Source organism: Botrytis sinoallii (genome assembly GCF_014898435.1).
Source record: "Botrytis sinoallii strain Bc 23 chromosome Unknown BSIN_001, whole genome shotgun sequence".
Classification (NCBI taxonomy): domain Eukaryota; kingdom Fungi; phylum Ascomycota; class Leotiomycetes; order Helotiales; family Sclerotiniaceae; genus Botrytis; species Botrytis sinoallii.
The window spans coordinates 4,727,374-4,746,653 of NW_024066028.1; the positions used below are offsets into that span (position 1 = coordinate 4,727,374).

At 41.9% G+C, this 19,280-nt stretch overlaps 4 protein-coding genes across 4 annotated transcripts; 2 read left to right on the forward strand and 2 right to left on the reverse strand.

Moving 5' to 3' along the window:
- Positions 1–3,563: 3,563 nt before the first annotated feature.
- Positions 3,564–4,169, reverse strand: EAF02_001028 (uncharacterized protein; the record flags this gene model as incomplete). Its single annotated transcript, XM_038897076.1, has 1 exon — positions 3,564–4,169. One exon carries the CDS (start codon positions 4,167–4,169, stop codon positions 3,564–3,566), a length of 606 nt encoding a protein of 201 aa, XP_038763935.1.
- A 980-nt stretch (positions 4,170–5,149) lies between these two features.
- Positions 5,150–6,252, reverse strand: EAF02_001029 (uncharacterized protein; the record flags this gene model as incomplete). The annotated part of the gene is made up of 2 exons (XM_038897077.1): positions 5,150–5,637; positions 5,826–6,252. 2 exons carry the CDS (start codon positions 6,250–6,252, stop codon positions 5,150–5,152), a joined length of 915 nt encoding a protein of 304 aa, XP_038763936.1.
- Positions 6,253–13,638: 7,386 nt separating this feature from the next.
- EAF02_001030 (uncharacterized protein) lies at positions 13,639–15,336 on the forward strand (the record flags this gene model as incomplete). The annotated part of the gene is made up of 1 exon (XM_038897078.1): positions 13,639–15,336. The coding sequence occupies one exon, from the start codon at positions 13,639–13,641 to the stop codon at positions 15,334–15,336; it is 1,698 nt and encodes a 565-aa protein (XP_038763937.1).
- Positions 15,337–16,729: 1,393 nt separating this feature from the next.
- EAF02_001031 (uncharacterized protein) lies at positions 16,730–18,707 on the forward strand (the record flags this gene model as incomplete). Its single annotated transcript, XM_038897079.1, has 5 exons — positions 16,730–17,028; positions 17,081–17,820; positions 17,913–18,463; positions 18,524–18,563; positions 18,658–18,707. 5 exons carry the CDS (start codon positions 16,730–16,732, stop codon positions 18,705–18,707), a joined length of 1,680 nt encoding a protein of 559 aa, XP_038763938.1.
- Between the last annotated feature and the right edge of the window lie 573 nt (positions 18,708–19,280).

The window sequence follows — 19,280 nt, forward strand, 5'->3', positions numbered from 1 at the left end:
ATATAAAATGAAATTTATTAATAAACCGATTAAATTTCGATCTACATTTATACGATCTTTTTATAAAAAGCTTGAAGAAATTGAATCGAATAACGATAATAATAGGGATGCGAAGACTCAACACCTGTACGCGGTGCATCCTACAAACCTCCAGCTCTCTCTTGAGAGTCTGCAGAGCTAAGATTGAGTCGCAAATGGAATTGGAAGAATTGGAAGGAGAGAGGTTCAGAGATATAACGAAGGATTATATTACGATTTTATAATAGCAATATCTACAAAGAATTGAATATTAGCTTTAGATATGGATATGAAGATTACGGAAGCTCTGGTTAGATTTAACATCTATTATTGATTATTATTTCAAATACAGAAATATAATACGCAGTAGATCTCTTCTTTTAAAAGAGTCTTTTCGATATAGAGCTTGCCGCCACTCTACTCATATTACAATCCTTTTTTATACCCTTTGGCTTTCAGCCATTCGAATATTATAACAATACAATACAGAGAATACCATTGCCTTCAAATTAATATCATACTCTGGGCATCGATACAATACAATGTTTTTCTTTTAATTTTCGAATTTTCGAATTTTCCGAATTGATTTGTATATAGGCAATAGGGCTTAGGATTCGGCCCTACCCCACTATTTTCAATAATTTCGATTATATATATCTAATAAAACTAGAGGATATCAAGCTTATAAAGATATACAAGGGGCTAGTTTAAAAGAGATAAAGATAGAGAAGAATAATGTCTTCTTCTACTATCTCATTAGTAAGAGGACCCTTTACTATATTGGAGGCAATTCGGGAGGGGATAACTCTTGTTTTTTATAGAAAGGAAGGGATAGCAAATTGGATTTAGGATTTTAAAAAGAGAAATTAGATATTGGGATACTTTAATTGAATTAGGGGTAGGGGAAGAGTAAGGAAGGAAGTATCTCAGAGGATGAAGACTATTTAATCTCTATTTGCACTCCAAATAGAGATTGGGCATAGCACTCCAGTATTCGTTTTTACTCCTCCAAATTGAATATATCTACTATAGATATCCACTAGCAGTTGTTAGGTTCTTAAAGCCTAGCCGTCCTAAATAGTCTTGGACTGAGAAAAGGACGTTAATTAAATCAATCAATCAATCAATCAACGATAATAATACAAATAGTAACAACAACAGTAACACTATAATAGTTAATACATTATAAATGGAAATACTACAATTACAAACACTACTGCCAGTAGTACAATCAGATATGCAACTACATTGTTACATAAAAAGCAATTTGACTAATATGATCAATTTGACGGATATCGACATTAAGCTATCACCACCACAACTAACTGTATTCTTGCAAGATAATATACCTACACAATATAAGGAATCATAATGCAAGGAAGTTGACGGACTAATAGAAAATGGAATCTTTAAAATCGTTTCAAAAGCTAGTATACCACCCGGAACACGATTATTTAAATCACGATTTGTTAACGAAATAAAAGAAGAAGGTACTGATAAAGCATACGCGAAATCACGATTAGTGATTCAGGCATACCAAGATATAGATAAAACCATTGTTTTGATACAATCACCGATTATTCAATGCGTTAGCTAGCGTATTATACTTGCACTTACCACTATTTTGCAAACATCAAATAAACATATTCAGATCTATTTACGGGATATCACACAAGCATATACCCAATCAACCACGACTTTGAATAGATCTATTTATATAGAAGCATCAGAAAAGATTGGACTTGATTTCGGATATGTGCTATACATCATAAAGCCCTTGTATGGTATACTAGAAGCAAGAAATCACTAGTTTGGAATCTACCACAATCACCATAGGGATAGGCTAAATATGACGCAATCTACATACGATCCCTGTTTACTTTACTCCAATAACGGCATCGGCATCGTAGGATTATAAACCGATGATACTCTTATAGTTGTAGACAAAAGATTTGCACAATTAGAACAAAAGCAGTTGGAGAAAACCGGATTTATAGCTAAAAACAGAGAGCAACTCACCGAAGATTATCTATTTAAGTTTAATAATGGTTTAATCATTCTTAAAGGTAATAGAATCTATCTGAATTAGGAGAAACAATGCAATAATCTTTAAATAGTTACGCTGGAGAGCATTGATATGCAGGAAACGAGGGGAAAGATTCGAAAGAATATCACTTCGAAAAACCAATATATCGCTCAACACACGAAAGGTGTATATATCGCAACAGTATATCAACTAAAAGCATCATACCATCTTTTAGTTGTTGTCTAGGTAGTAGATCCGAAGGAAGAAGATACTATTAAACTCAATAAGGTTATCAAATAACAGATGGACAATCCAAGAAAAGGATTAATCTTTATATCTCTTGACATGGATTCTATCGAATTAGTTGTTTTTACCGATACATCCTTCACTAATAATACTAATCTATCTTCACAAATTAACTATATCATATATTTAGTAGATAAATACAGCAATACTAATATCATCCACTAGACATCAATTAAATGCAAGAGAATTACTAGAAGTGTACTAGCTTCTGAGCTATATACACTAATTCTAGGTTTTGATATAGATACTATTATTAAGGGTACTATTAATACTATTCTCAAGTCTAAGAAGCAAATACCGTTAATATTATATACAGATTCTAAGTCACTATATAACTTATTGACTAAGCTCGGCACTAGCGCGGAAAAGTGCTTTTTAATCGATATTATAACTATACGACAATGCTACAAGAATAGGGAAATCGGGGAGATTAAATGGATTGATAGGAAATCGAATCCTGTGGATGTTATGACTAAAAATGGTGTATATTAAGTTTTAAAAGATTTGATTGATATTAATAAAATAGTTATTAAAGTGATATATTGAGTAGAAAGAGAATAGTGGAATGGGAGCTAAGGGAATAGGAGTAGAATATTGTATTTAAGATTGAATAATGGGCTTAGGCACATGATTATATTCAACTTAAGAGTTGCTAGTGTCGGGATATCGATCATGTGATCTAAAGAGGGCACCATATTGCACTAGCGCTAGCACTAGCGCTTGCACTTCTACTATATCAAGTACTAGCTTCCCATAGTTAATAATGATCAAGACGAATAATACAATCAATTATATTGATAAGATTGAAGTACTTTACACTTTAATCAACACCAAGTTGATACCAACAGTAACTTCACACAACTTAGATATCTCACTTCATAGAGCTTTCACCCAAGTTACACAAGATGGGAGAACAGAGTAGTTTATTGAAAGGAGCCTTTCATTTACATCGTCATGATAACTATGAATGCAACATGCAAACTGTCCTTGTTATTCTTGAACACTGAACTCTCTCCAGTACGGAAACCCCAGAATACAGTAAAGCTTTAGTTGTATGGTTCCAGTCCCAAAGTCTCCGAAAGATTCATTTAAATGATATCATCAAGTTGTTTTCTATTCTGATTGTATTCCTTCTCGTGGTCCATCTCCAAATTAGCATCAGCAGAGTCCTTCTTGCAGGCCATTTTGACATTGGTAACTTGACTGTCCTTCTCTAGAATTTCTTCTTCAAACCCCCGGATAAGATCTCTGATATGACCTTAGTGTACAGCTGTCCCTCATTGTTCAACAAATCTTCATATCTGATTAATCTGCCTTGCAATTTCTCAATCTCTGTGCATAAACGCCTATGGACTATGTTAGATGCAGCCGAGAAAACCAGAATCATTCCAACAAACAAGAAGACAAATACACTGATATCATACTCCAGGTATGTTTCGTGGCATTGGGCACTATCGGTAATTAAATCGCAGATATGTCTTCCTGGTTGGAGGACTAAATTGTTATTCAATGGAGCAACACCCTTGAAATCGTACACGAGAAACTTGTGCCCAGACACGTAACTTTCAGTTCGATTGGAGTAGCAATTGAAGCCAAGAATAATAACGACAGGAATCAAGGTAAGAATGGCGATAGCACAGAGAAATTCGAAGTAGCATTTGGCGAGGAACTTGCTGTACCAGTTCATGGCATTTCCACGCTCGAAAGATGTTGCACGTTGGGTAATGCTTTGCCTGATAACTTCTTGATGTCCCATAGATTTTTCGACATCCATTGCTTTATCAATGACATAGGAATAAGAATCGGACTTGGAACGCATTTTGTGTTTGGGTGGACCTATCATCTTTGATGGAGTATGGTGGATAGATACTGTAGTCATATAGTTAGTAAATAGTTTCTCAAGAAGTAGCCATACTCTTTTCTGAGCTCTGACAAGATATCGAGGATAGATTAAACCCAAACTCCAGTGTTCTGAAAGATGTAAATTTTGAACAAGTTACAACAACATATTACTTGAAAGGATGGAAGTTTTAGGTGATTTCAAGAATAAAGAGCCTTTCGGTTTTGGACTGCTGCCTAGACTACCAGACAATCTTTCTGGAGACTGAATAAGTGCATACCTCTGTTGAAATTTGACTCAAAATGGATGAGGTTGTATGGAAGTCTGGGCTTCTCGAGGCTGAAAGAGATTGTGAAGCAAATGGGTACCTATGTCAAAGACAGCGGAGAGTCGTTGGCAACACCACGGTTTGATAGTTTTAGTTCAACAAGCAAACAATATCAATGAGTGAAAGTGTGTTGAAGATGCAAAGGAATAGGTATTTGGAGAAGCGATTTTGATATTAGAGGTTAACTTAAGATTTTGTCGCCTATGGTAGCGCGCCGGGACGCTAAGCCTATAGTGTGCGAACTTCTATCATATTTAACTTCTACAATTGACAGTGAATTATCAAATTTCTTCAAGGGTATTGATTCCTCATCTTCACAGAAACACACGGAATTTCATTATTTGAAAATATTGGAGTGAAAATACGTTTCCGTCTTTCGAAAACTACCACAAAGACTTCCTTCACGTTCCTCGAAGGTCGCAGCCCCGAGAGAAGCCACCGATGCACTTAATATTCATTTAGATTGTACGAATGATACTTGAGTTCTGCTGCTTTCTCCTGAGCCAAGCAACTGTGAAAACTAGTAGGAAACACTAGGCCCAAAAGTAGTAAGTGTAGTAGTCTCGTTTTCATCTACATGTTCTCCATAATCATTCATCTAATTGAAGAATCACACTTTGGATCCGAAGAATCATAGCTCCGCACTTCCTTTAGCTAACTTGAACTTGAAGTCCTTTAGCCCGCCAATCCCAACGTCGACCTTGAATAGTGCTCCCGCATACTCGTCGCCCCCATCACTTGCGCTCGTGACCCACAACTCAGTGCCCACAAATACGGGACAAGTCACACACTTCGTTGGATACTTGATTTCGCCAACGACTTTGCCTTGAGGATCAATCTTCAGCACACGCCCTTCGCCGAATACACATTGCCAGATATTCCCTTCCGAGTCGAACTTGAATCCATCGGGCTCTCCATCTCCATCGAGTTTCCAAAATACCCGCTTGTTGGTCACATCGCCAGTCGAGGCATCGTAGTCGTACGCCCAGATAGTTTGCTCGGTTGTATGGGTAAAGTACATAGTTTTTTGGTCTGCAGACCAGCCAATTCCATTGGGAATTGTCAAACCTTCACGAATAGTATGGCGTGTGAGATCATTGTCGAAGCGGAACATTGTACCTGAAGGGGTCGAGTTTAGCGGCAAGAACGCATAGGGTGAGGGCACAATTGACATGATTCGGGGTAGATCACATGCAACAGACTACAAACTGGAACCGAGAGGTTTCACACACCCACTTGGTGCTTGTTTGGAACTCATAGCTCAGGCCCATTGTCAGTATATAGTCAGGAATCAAAATGTCACCCACCTTCACTTTGTGGCTCCCCCACCCAAAAGTCATTCATAGTCCCTATCCAAAATCTTCCTTTTGGATCTACGGCCCCGTCATTACTTCTCAGTCTCTCATCTTTTTCCTCACTATCATAAAACCTCTTCAATAACTTCATCTCTCCATCACTTCTTCTAAGTACGTAGATCCCGCTTTTACCACCCACCAATATCCTATCGGTGCAATCTATACCCTCAATATCAGCTGTTACGCCGACAGGAATATCTAGCTGCATGGTCGTAAGAGACGATGGACCAACATTGAGATTGATTGTATGGAGACGCTTCTTCTTGATGTCCACAAAGCGGAGTGTGTTGGTGGAAGGCTCATAGAAGGGAGCTTCACCGAGCCCACAGTGTGGGTTGATGTATGGTTCCGTGACCGTCCATGTTTGTATGGAAGACATTACTAAACGATATCGTGAATTGAGATCCGAGTTTAGTTGCTGCTTGAATGTGGAAGGTTGATCTACAGATTTTGAGGCACTTGAGTACCACAGCTGTTACTGGCTGTATATATGGCACGGCGATTATCTGGTGGGGAAGGAAGTGATGTCACATCGGAAAATCTTTTCAGCGAGAATTGAGACTTCGAGATATTGCTTCCTGACATGGAATGAAATTATATCACTGCGGAACTCTTAGAAAGAGAAATAGGACTAAGTACTTCTACAATTTTATATATCATCGCTTTCATATAAGTTGTGCCGTAATTCCTGAATGCTTTTGGCAAAATCCGGTATTCCGGGCCTCTTGCCGTCGTTGCAAAAGGCGCAAATTTTGGCAGATTTACATATACCTGTGATTCCATTGGAACTGCGGGAACAATATGTGCCAGTGGGATCGGGAGGTACTCGAAATACTTCTTCCTTGGAAAATTCGTTTATCTGTGGAATCTTACTCTTGCTTACTTTCATTGATTATCCTTCTTGTCTTTTACATTCAAGGTTTCTATTGTCCGGAATTAGTCAGACAATCAGAGTTGTTCCACTCCCGAAACTCATCATAACAATCAAAAGACTTGGGTATTGAAATCGCTTCAAACGTTGAATTGTTTCGACTATTGAAAGTCCCCAGCCAGTCTGCCAGGACGGACCATTTGACACTCTAGTCGCAGTCCTTACGTGAAGCCTGATGAAGGATTGGGAAGGATTGTATTGTATACTCCCTGTGCTTTATCTCTATGTAGTTCCGCTACATGTGACCTGTGAAACAGAACGAACACGTCGCATTGGAAGAAGAGCTTTGGTGCAGCTTCTCTGACGTGTCGCTCTCGCTGTCCTCCAATTCTTGATCGTCCACTTTCTCCATTATTATCGTGCATAAAACCGAGTTTCTCGGTCTCTACCGATGACCCCGCTTTGTAGGATTGATGAGAGCATGGTGAAGATAGCCCACCGTTGCCGTAGATGTTAATTGAGGATCAAAGTTTAAACACATTGTCGTGAATTCATCCCCCGTCATAATCCACCGAGACGGAATTTCCCCATTCTGTGCAATAAATTCACATCGCGTTTATATTTGTCGGAACCGCGGAGTCGGAACCAAACCTTTGGAATCATTCGCAGAAGCTTGGTGTATATGTATGCCCTATAACTGCATATTATTCTTCGAGTGCTCGGAGATAGAAGTCTTCGCGGCAATCGCAGGTTGATATCTCGAAATGCTATACCGACAATCTGTTTCAACGGCTATCAGGCATTATGTTTTGCGGTGAGCCACAAGACTAAAAAATCAATGGAACTTATTGGGTTTCCGAGGAGAGCTCTCTGAGTCCTAGTCGCGTAAATGCAGAACTATTGACCTAGTGATGCGTGTCTGAGCTTGCCAGCAAAGAGATGCATGTAATCACCTCCTTCAAGACGTGGAAAAACTCAATTGCCACTACTTCTGTACATCATGTCGCAATGCTTATTCGAGTTTAGGATGAACATAAATTGGTAGTGGTTTTGACGACGCGTAAAGCACAAGTAATAATGCTGGCCATTTATGATGATGTTGCTATTGGCGCCAGCGAAGAATCTTCACCGCTGGGGCTAGAACCCCTTTTTGTCTCTTCGCCTTTCACCGACAGTCGCGGATCTATACCGTAATCCCAATTGAGACAATTGCGTGGCAAACGTGGATATGATTCGGTATGGGGATAAAGCTGCAAGTGAACGCACGCATAAATATCGTCGACTTGGCGCTATCTCGTCACATTGCGCAAGAAGAGAGTCAATCCCGAGCCCCATAAGACTTACTTGCGACTTGCAGATTCGGATAGGACCCGTTAGGACCAAACAGCAGGAAAGACAAGCAGGCAGACCGCTGTTCGCCATGCGTTTTTTCGCAAGCTCAGGATAGTGTGGAGAACCAAACTGTTGCTGAGGCAATTGACGAATCTCACCCGATGGCAAATGCCGGGGTACTTTCACGTGACCGTTATTGCTTCCAGACGAGATGCAGATGGCGACGCACGGATAAGCTTAATATAAGCAAGCAGATACTTTTTTGCTTCGGTTGTGTTCTTCCTTCATTCTGGAATCAAGTTGTTAATGTTGTGTCACTCCCAAACGGGGATCGCGTACACATCAAGTTTGGTGATAACAGGCATGGTGAAAAACGTGAATATCATTTTTCTTCCAATATTCATAATGGTGAATTGACCACTAACTTCTATGGAATCCAGAATCAATATACATTCCAAGATTCTTTTGCACGCGAAGATATTGATAAGGGTTGGGATTTGCATCCTCCTCTGGATAGTATGTCAATAGTCCCCGTTGAAATACAACAAATAGCCGTAAAGCGGCCTGATAACTTCGGAAGCTCAGATCATTATTATCAAATCAACCAAGTCCCAGCCTCTTCATTTTTGGAGTTTCGTATTACCGAATCGAACGTGGTGGCTGGGATGTTTAAGAGTCGAAGTAATCGCGCTTGACATGGCCCCGGGGCATTGAATCATGACATTGGCTCCGAAAAGCACATGACTGTCATTTGCTGCGACTGTCTCCCGCTGCGTGTCCGTTAGGAAGTACATATGCGGTATCTGCACGTGCGGGAATTTATAACGTGCATCTTCAAGGGACCCAAGCATTGAAGGGCCAATCATTCTAGCTCGCCTCAACATTCGCATCCATATGCAGTATTGGACTCACAGTATATGACTTATCTCTTTTCATCAATCAATTGGGTTGGCAGAAATCGGTGATTGATTGCTCTGATCCATATTGTTGACGGCTCACCTTGTATAATCACAACTGTTTCCCTAGATTTTCCAATTAGGTTTGATGGTTGCGTGTTGTTTAGTTCAATCACAGTCGTATCATATGGTCTGCATAATTGTGATGTGAACGAGCTCGCATAGCTTGCTCGCATAAACCGTTGTCCAATACTGTCTCCCTCACTTATCAAGATGCATCGGGGCCGAATTGATTAATGGCATGACGTTTTTTCGGTTCTGTCAACCTACTTTTCCAAAATTGATGGTAAGCAAAATGGAGATTGTTGAGCCGTATTAGTTTTTGAAAACGGAAGTCTCGATGACCTTGGAAGCTTGATAGATACGGTAGGGAAAAGTAAAATGATTTTAACATGTGGATTGTCGGAAGTTCTGGAAAACTGATAATGAAGTATCAGACAGCGCCAAGCTTATTCACACACAACTCACTGGGGTTGACAACATCAATCAGAATTGTAGACTGAGCAAACAGAATCATTTAATTAAAATCCCTAGACGATGTAGGCCTGCCCATAGGATTCGGGGGTGCTACCGAGAATTAATGGAATTTTTGTAGAAGATGGATTGTACCCCTTCATCAATCCTCGTCTATTTGTTTGCTGAGGTAAAGGATTGGTGGTGACCCGTTCAAAGATTATCGAGATTATCAAGGTTAAGATGTTCTTATTGTTGTTCTCGGTGGACCAATTCTAGGTACGGGGATCTAAAATAAAGTCTATGGTATAGGTAATAACGCTAAGATGAGGTTCCAATAGTTCGAACCTAGATTAAGAGTGGGTATGCGACCTTCCCAAGTTTGGCTTCATCAATTTCTCATCGACTCTCGAGTTTCAGAAAAGTTTCCCCAAGTTCAAGCTCGTCGGTGAGGTATCCAGCAAAGATATCAATCTTGTCGATAAGTACAAAGCTCGCGAAACCTCGGGAACTTCTGCCTACTAAGAAATCGACGAAAAGAGTATCTCTCGAGCTTGGATTAAGTATTTGGTAATTTTGGACTTTCATGAAAGCTTGGTAACGAGCTCAGGGTCCGCACAAAGCGACGGAGAGACATAACCAATCGTGGAAGACGCCGAAGGACGAAGATGGCGTATCCATAATCACCGAAGCTATGAGACAGAACGGTCGGCCTTGTTGCTGAAGAGGTTAGTTTATCATACACAAGTCCCATTTCATCACATCCATTTGTATTTCATCAACAAATTTGAGGTTAAAGACTTTTCTTGCCCCGGTAAGCATTCAACACAAGCATAATGAGATGAGGCCGGCACGACCACTCGCAAATTGTACTATTGTGCCATCGAGTTTGAGTTTGGATCTACGGGCATCATATGACAATAGATGTGATCTCTGTGGATCAGGTACATATGCCTTTTGGGCAGCTATGCGCGCTGTGTAATTGTTATGCGGACCATCTTTTCGAGGTAGTATCGTCAGCGGCACGGCGCGTGGCGCATGACTTTCCTTTTTCTGTAGAGCCGGATGAAAGGGACCAACCTTTCTGGTGCAAAGAAATAAATCAAATATGCGCTGTCTTCCGTGATTTACTTTCTTGTCCGCGTTACGTGATCTGATCGGGACAGGCGATTGATATTGACGAATGTTTTGGTTAAAATTACCTTATATCGAATGGTTGGGAACGGTTGTCGAATCTGATGGCTACACTTCCATGCGATGGCGCCCTCAAGGATCCCCCAAATTCACATACATCAGTGCGTAGGAGACTGGAACTTATGCAGCTCATCTTGCTGCCGCTCACCGGTGCTCTGGTCCAAACTAAGTGTGGAAACATAGTGTGGCCAAGCCAGCGTACGACCACCGGATCAAATGTGTCGACATGGGTTAAGATTGCAGCAAGATCAAAGATCACCGAGGTCCGCCATTTCAAGGTTCTAGTTCAATAAATTTCTCTTCTAGAAAAAGCAGAGAGAGAGGTAAAATGTTTAAAATGTTGCAATATTTCCGATTTGACATCATTATGTGCATGCTGTACCTGGCGTACGAGGTGGTTACAGCTAATGGGCGATCATAGAACTTTCCGAAGGATGGTACATAATTGATTCAGACCATTCAACTATCTCACACAACTATCAGTTATCTAAAATTCAACAAGAGGGGTTCAGGAAAATCATTCTTGCTTGGAACACAGGGTAGGAAATTAAACTATTATAAAAAGAAGTTTCACCTGGATAATTTCCATGATTGTCATAAATTTCTTTCTAATTCAGTAGAACCTGTGAAGTTTGCATGTCAAAACTCCCAATGTGATGTGGTGGTTCATGTGGCAGATCTCGAGGCCCAAGAGAAACTATTTCTGAAGCTTCGAAATTCTCTCTGATATTATTAGCCATGTTCGCTATGCTATGCAGTTTCCCTCCCTGCTGTCAGAATTCTCGGGTCCTTCTACTCGGTGGCGTGTAGCGATGAAAAGAGAAAACAATATTGCAAATCAATCCGCCAATAGACACCTGTCTTACATGCTAATATCAAAGCTTTCTCCCTATAAAATATCAGAAACTGTAGAAACCGATCAAATAGGAGAATTGGGAGCGAGCAATGGCCGTTTTCGTCTACTTCCTTTTTCTTTACATTTTCACTTGCAGAATTTCCTATGCATGTGTATCGTTTCCACATAGACATAGGCTGTGGTCACTTGGTCACCACGTTGAAAGGTTACCAACCACACTGATTTTGTCCTGCAGACTGCGGATGTACTAATGCAAAGCGATATGATATCCATCAATCAAAGTTCTTATTTCTACAGGGCGTAACATGGCAACGACTTCTTTCCATCAGCTTTAGCCTATACTAGTATAAGTAGAAAAGTAACTAATTCGACTAGCAAGGAACTCGATCAACTACAGCTTACAGGGAACTTCCATTTCACAGACCGTGGCTTCAACACCATGTTTTGACCGTGCTAATGCAGGATAGCGTCACCTCCCACCCTCAATTCACTACTTTCCATTCCTTCAGCGCACTGATTGTTGAAGAAAGAAGTGCTTATCTTTTTCTAGTGAGATCCTTCATGGTTCTATAACCTTCACCGAAAGGAAGACTGATTTAGTACGGCAAAGCGATTTCAGTACGTCAAACAACAATTCGTATGAAGGGGTCGTAGAGTATGGTGCTTGAATAGCGGGGAGATTATGCATCTACCAAGATGTGTGTAGCGTTAGATGCATTATCGTTCTATGCGCCCAAGTATCTATATCTTTATGTCACAAATTGATGTGTGAAGAACATCTACCCGCCTAGGTAAGGTACAGCAACTAAATTTTTCTAACAAGCGCCCTTTGCTCAAAGGAGGATGTTAATGTAGTCTATCCATATAATATAACGTGATACACAAGGATCTTCTGCGCGTGGCCTCCCGCTTTCCGAATGCTGGAACCAAGCACGGTATGGCTCCAGAAAATAGTTTCCTGGGACATTGTGAACCTCTAGGCTTGTTAAGAATCATCTCAAAAGGATACGTTTAAGCCCTGGTACCTTGATAATGCTACAATGCCTGCAGCCAACAAGCAACCCTAGCTAATGCCTCGAGAAAAAAAAAGACCCGCCTCACTACGACCCTGGAAACAATTCCATGAACTCTTGTGGGTGCTGGTGCGGTGAAGGGTAGGGTCAGTGTCTGTGAGCAATGAGCGTGGGACTGGGACGGTTCGAAGAACCACAAAGCTTGGGGTCTTCCTCCTCATGCAGAAAGTTGTGCAGAGCTAAAAGCGTCATCCACCACATTCTTCCATCTATAGTCATTCATCACCGATTTCTACATTCTTTGGTATTCCTTTACGACCAGACTACCGCATCAACCTGTAGAAACCCGACAGAGCTAGATTCTGACATCCCATCGGTGCTCACCAACCACTTATAAAGCTTTTTTTGCTCGTTAAGGACTGTGAGTGGTGCGCCAACCTTCAAAATCTCCACCTATCTGTATGTTTATTTCGTTATGCCTTCGTTTTGTTCCACACTACTGGTTATAGCATCCACTCCGTTCATCTCTAATGCTCAGTGAGTTTGCCTCACAGTATTACAAGTCATTCATTCCTTTGTTGGTTCGAGGCAAGGCCCGCGTTCCATATTTACATATTCACGGTCACATCTTATGCTCCCGAAAGAATCCCTGTCGAACCACTTCACCTCACAGGAGTCAATACAAATACATCCCAAATAATCATTCATGCGCACAATTATTGCTTTTTCATTTGACGATTGAATCTAAAACCTTCGAGTGACGAAGCTGAGAATAGCAGAAAAAGAGCTGACCCCTCACCGCTCGCTGGAAAGCCTCATTGGCAAGCCAGCGCCATAGATATTCGATCTGGCTGTTCAAGGTCCTTTAAGTCGCCCATTGCGCGAAAGTTCTTTCGTTGCTTTTGCCGATAACGCGGAAGCGTCTTCATTGCTAAATCGTTTTCCCGGAACACAATCTTCTGAACTACTTGAACAACGACTTTCGGATTTTGTTTCTAAGCTTCACAGCTACCAGCAGAGTTGGGAGGGAGAGGGAAAACGTCAATGTCCCGGTCCTCGAGACCAAGAAGGGTTAGGGGATCAGGACTCGATGTCGCAGAGGCCTTCTGCGTCTCGTCCTGCATCTCGCTCACCACCAGAAAGTCAAAAGATTACTCTCCCACCTGTGCAGATGCGAGATGATCCTCGACATGGAGGGCGACAAGCAGACAGACAATTAGATCAGGGCAACCGAGGATTACCACAACCTCATCATACACTACCTTCCCCTTCATCACGGACTCCTCAGCCAGTATCAACTGGAGAGGATTGGAAGTCCTCGGGACCATCGCGCGATCTTGGTGTACATTCAATTTTGAACCCGACAGAACCTGAAAGCGCAACTCCCAGTCGCCGATTGAGTGGTGGCACTACAGATTCACCAATCTCTACAGCAGCCGGACCAACTTCACATTTTGCTGCAAGTCCTTCGGTGGCAGCTACTCATCCTTACTCCAATCGTCCTCCCATCAGCACTTCGCCTTCCTTAGACAATTTTAACCCAAATTTCCCAAGGGGCCCAGGCCGCAGAATGCTAACACCCAGATCACCTCGGCCTGCCAGTATAGGCAGAGCGCCGGCTCACGGGACTATCAATGCACAAGAGTCACCCTTTTTGCCACCGAGAAGGCCGGAACAAGGGCAAACTCCAGTATCAGAAAATCCTCCTTTAGCAACACCATCCGGGCAATCTCACGCCCAACATTATGGGTTTCCCTCTACAGGCACAACCCCAATAGAACGACGAGCAGATAATTCTCAGATGCAAGTTCCAGGACGTGTCCAACATAGCGCTAGTCCCAGCATCTCAGCATCTTCACAAACACCGAGCCAGACTTCCCCCGCGTCCGGTTATCCTTATCATCAAAGTGGGCAGAATCCTCAGACAAGTGGGTCTTATTTTCCAGGTTCCAGTTTTGGTTCATCAGTGCAACAAGGGAGTGGATTACAATTACAAGCACCGCCTGCGGCATCAGAAGGTCCGTACAATGCTTCTCAGATTGGTTCCTCACTCCACTCCACTCCAAGCTCGAGGCAGGCTTCTGCCTCCGAGCCCTACGGTGTCCTGACAATAACCACGGCTCACGGCGTGGCTTATCATGTACCCGTGGACACGCACCAAGCGTCGCGTTTAGCTGACGAGAAGCGTGCGCGCAACGCAGGAGCATCGGCGCGATTTCGACAACGTAGAAAGGAAAAGGAGAAGGAGGCTTCATCCAACATCGAAAAACTCCAATCGCAGACTAGAGAACTTGAACGAAGAGTGAGAGAAGCAGAAGGAGAGAGAGACTTTTACCGGGGAGAACGGGATCGATTCAGGGATATGTTACTTCGAAATCCTGGGACTAGAGATATGGCACTTCACGGGCCACCGAGTCCTCGTTCAATGAGGCCAATGTCTTATCCTGGTCCTCCTCCACCAAGTGCGCAATCCATGAGTTTTCAAGGTCCTGACAATGGCGAAAGGCCACCAAGACGTCGGAGGACTGATGCCCAAGGAGAATTCATGAGCGTACCATACTCGCATTCTCCAGCGTCAACTCTACCACCCGTTCAAAGTGGTTTTCAATCCGCTCATGGACAAGGGTTGCCTAGTCTGCCTCCTCTACGCATCGATAATCTTTCAACTGGTACAGCCACAGGAGCATCGACTCCGTCGTTATCTGCTGGTCCTCCTTCATTTGATTCTTATTCGCGAGGGCCATACGATCGAGCCTGGCCCAAACAGGAAAACGGTGGACGACGATAAATTTTATACTTAATTTTACTATAATACACTTGATGGAAACAACAGCACTTCAAACCTTTGCTAAAAAGTCTTCCAAATTCTACGAATCCGCTTTCCGAATTTAATCAAAGAAACATTCTCCAATATACAAATCGATCTCTTCTATCTACAATACTTACTTGATTGTCACCTGTATATTTACGCTATTTCAAACGACACTACTATACATACCAATCGCAAGATTTCTGCAAAAAGAACTGCATACCCTCGGGCGACCGAACCTTCTTATTTTGATATTTGCATCTCTTTATGTTAATTATACCCCCTGGCGGCTAATTATGTTCCTTACCTTCGTTTGTTTCTTTTGTAAATGCGAGACATTTCTTTTCTGACGGGAGTGTGGACAACTAGTGGGAATTGGTCAAAGCATCATTTACTTTGTAATACCATTTTCAATTGGGAATTGGTAGGAGCGGTGTTAATTTCAGAAGTGTTATTTTATTTGTTTGGGCAGTAGGGTGTGGGTATTCCCAGAGACAAGTAGGGAAAATGTCTGGTGGGAAGATTACGAAGCATATCAATATATACACTTAATATCACGCTGAAGCGAGGATGGAGGCAAAATTGGGGTCCGAGACATGTAAGAAAGGGGCTTTGGACGGAAGAAGGTTGTATTTGCAAACCATATTGCTTTTCCAGGGCTAGGAAGGCTGATTTATCATATACAAAAAACATCAGATTGTACAACGATATTGTGTATAACCTCAAGTTTAGCACACCATGGGGAGTTAGAGGAGCCTTTATTTGACCCTGGAACCACCACGTTCTACATATAATTCAGTACATATAGATAGATGGAATCATTACTGCCAAAATTAATACCATATTTGATTCCCATCTTTGACCTTTTCCATGCTGTGTGATTGAATTAAGTTGGCGAGAGGCGTAGCTTGCATTCCTAGGTATGGATAAGAGAAACCGAGATGTACAGGTCTCACTTGCAAACAGCTCTTTTCGAGGCACCGGAGAATCCCATATCAAATCCTTTACCTATCACAATTATCATCATCTCAATGTCTGATAAAGATTGAAATTGAATATAGATGTCTTGAATAGATAAGAGTTGCTCTTACTATTGAGATGAGGGAGACAATCGTCGGTAATGGTGCGGGGGAGCTACAGCTTCGTGAAGCTTATACATTATAGGAAGGGCCAGCCGAAGAACTCCACTAGAATCTGATTATCATTGGTCTTATCTTTTCATCCCACCAAGCACCAATACACCAAGCTGTAACCTTGACAAACCTGCGAACCAACAATAGCCAGAAGCAAAAAAGCCCCGCATTTGCACCACCTATGGTGACTTCAATAAAAGAGCTTTGTATCTCCTCTAGTCTTTGAACTCCCCCTTCAGATGTTCAAAGTTATCCCTCCTCTGCAATCATATCTGCGTAATACAGCATTTCGAAGATTCTCCTCGCAATTATCTAGTGCAGCTCCTCGAGTGAAGACCGAATTCTCTGCCAAGTCCTCTATCCTTCCATTACGACCTTATCACAGATCTTTCAGCAGTACATTTGCCAAGATGTCTGATCTTACTGTTGAGCTCACTGCCCCCAATGGCAAGAAATACGTTCAGCCAACTGGTCTATTCATTAACAATGAATGGGTGAAGAGTAGCACAGGTCAAAAGATTACATCTATCAATCCCTCGTATGTCAAATTTCAACTCGGCATATTACGACTCTGCTAACTTCATGGTTAGAGATGAATCAGAAATTGCATCCGTATATGCTGCATCAGCAGAAGATGTCGATACCGCAGTCAAAGCAGCTCGAGCAGCTATGCGTAACCCTGAATGGCGCGATATGTCCCCTACCGATCGCGGTTCCCTCATGATTAAACTATCCACTATCATTGCCGAACATACAGAACTACTTGCAACTATCGAAACTTGGGACAATGGAAAGATCTATAATGACGCCGTTGCGGATGTTAACGAGGTGGAAGCTGTTTTCAAATATTATGGTGGATACGCCGATAAAATACATGGACAAGTGATAGATACTGGTGTTGCAAAATTTGCATATACAATTAAGGAACCAATAGGAGTATGTGGCCAAATTATCCCATGGAATTATCCATTGGGTATGGCTGCATGGAAATTAGGTCCCGCTTTGGCATGTGGTAATGCTGTTGTGATGAAGGCTGCGGAACAAACTCCGTTGAGTATTCTTGTCCTCGCAAACTTGATTAAGCAAGCAGGCTTCCCACCAGGCGTGGTAAATATTTTGAACGGGTATGGCAGAGAAGCGGGAGCTGCAATTGCAACACATCAAGATATTGATAAAGTGGCTTTTACCGGTAGCACTAGCACAGGAAAAGAAATTATGAAGATGGCTGCTGGCACCATGAAAAACATCACTTTAGAGACGGGAGGAAAATCTCCCTTGATGATTTTCGATGATGCAGATCTTGACCAGGCCGTCAAATGGGCGCATTTTGGTACGTTTTTATTCCGAAAGCCACATGTCGTGTCATGTTCTTTTCTCCTGTAGCACAATCCTTCAATTCTCCCATTTGCTAATCCGTCCAAGGTATTATGTCGAACCAAGGTCAAATTTGCACCGCCACATCTAGAATCCTCGTGCAGGATTCTATCTACGATAAGTTCATTGACGCCTTTAAAAAGCAAGTCAAAGAAGTTTCGGTCGTTGGTGATCCATTCGCAGAAACCACATTCCAAGGTCCGCAAGTCACTAAAGCTCAGTACGACCGCGTACTAGGTTACGTTCAAATAGGTAAAGATGAAGGTGCCACACTACTCTCCGGAGGTGAAGCTTTCACAAACGCTCATCCTTCAGGGAAGGGGTTCTTCATTACCCCCACTGTCTTCACAGATGTCAAGCCAAGCATGAGGATTTACAGAGAGGAAGTTTTCGGACCATTCTGTGCCATTGCTAGCTTCAAGACGGAGGAAGAAGCAGTGGAAATGGCTAATGACACGACATATGGTCTTGGCTCGGCAATCTTTACAACTAATCTAGACAGAGCTCATAAGCTTGCCAGGAGAATCGAAGCGGGTATGGTTTGGATCAACAGCAGTCAAGATTCAGACTATAGGATTCCATTCGGAGGCGTAAAGCAGGTATGTCAACCTTCCTGCCATTTTCAAACGCGTGTATCACTTGCTAACGTCAAAACAAAGAGTGGTATTGGCAGGGAATTAGGACAGGCTGGACTAATTGGTTGTTATCCCTCTGTTTCCAATCAATCTCGTCATCTTTCGACGTCGTTCCGATTTGATTACGATTTTTTACTGATTTTTTTCACTCATTTTAGCTTATTCACAAGTCAAAGCCGTTCATATCAACTTGGGCACAAGACTGTAGGTTCTTTGAAAGCAAATAGGCTGTTAGCTTGTTCTACTATGGTAGATGGGGTCATAGCCATCGTTGTTGTCGTCGTCGTCGTCGTGTATGTGCATGATAAAAAGATACCAATATTTAAAGTTCCATTTTCCACAACACGAAGCTTTCTCTTAAAGTCTGTGATGGCTTATTATATCTCCATGAATTGTAAACCATCAACAGCTTATTCATTATTGTCGAATTTTTCTAACTCATTTATATGTTCTTAAACACAAAAATCTCTATGATACGTGGATGTTCGTTGTAAGTCTTACGTTAATTTACATACCCGAAATTCCTTGCTTCCATCTCTACTAACAATTTCAAGCAAATCAATTAAATTTGCCGTTGAAATGATGAATTCTAAAAACTTGGCTAGCCAAGTCGCCTGCTTTGCAGCGCGCTTCATGTATCGTGCATGCTTTGAATATACATACTCCCCATCCTTTAACACACCCCGCTTTCTCAACTCCCTGAAAGCTTCCATTTCGGCGTTTTTAGGGAATCTTGCTATTTCTCACGTGGAATTCGTTCCATGGTTCGCAGGGACTCCTA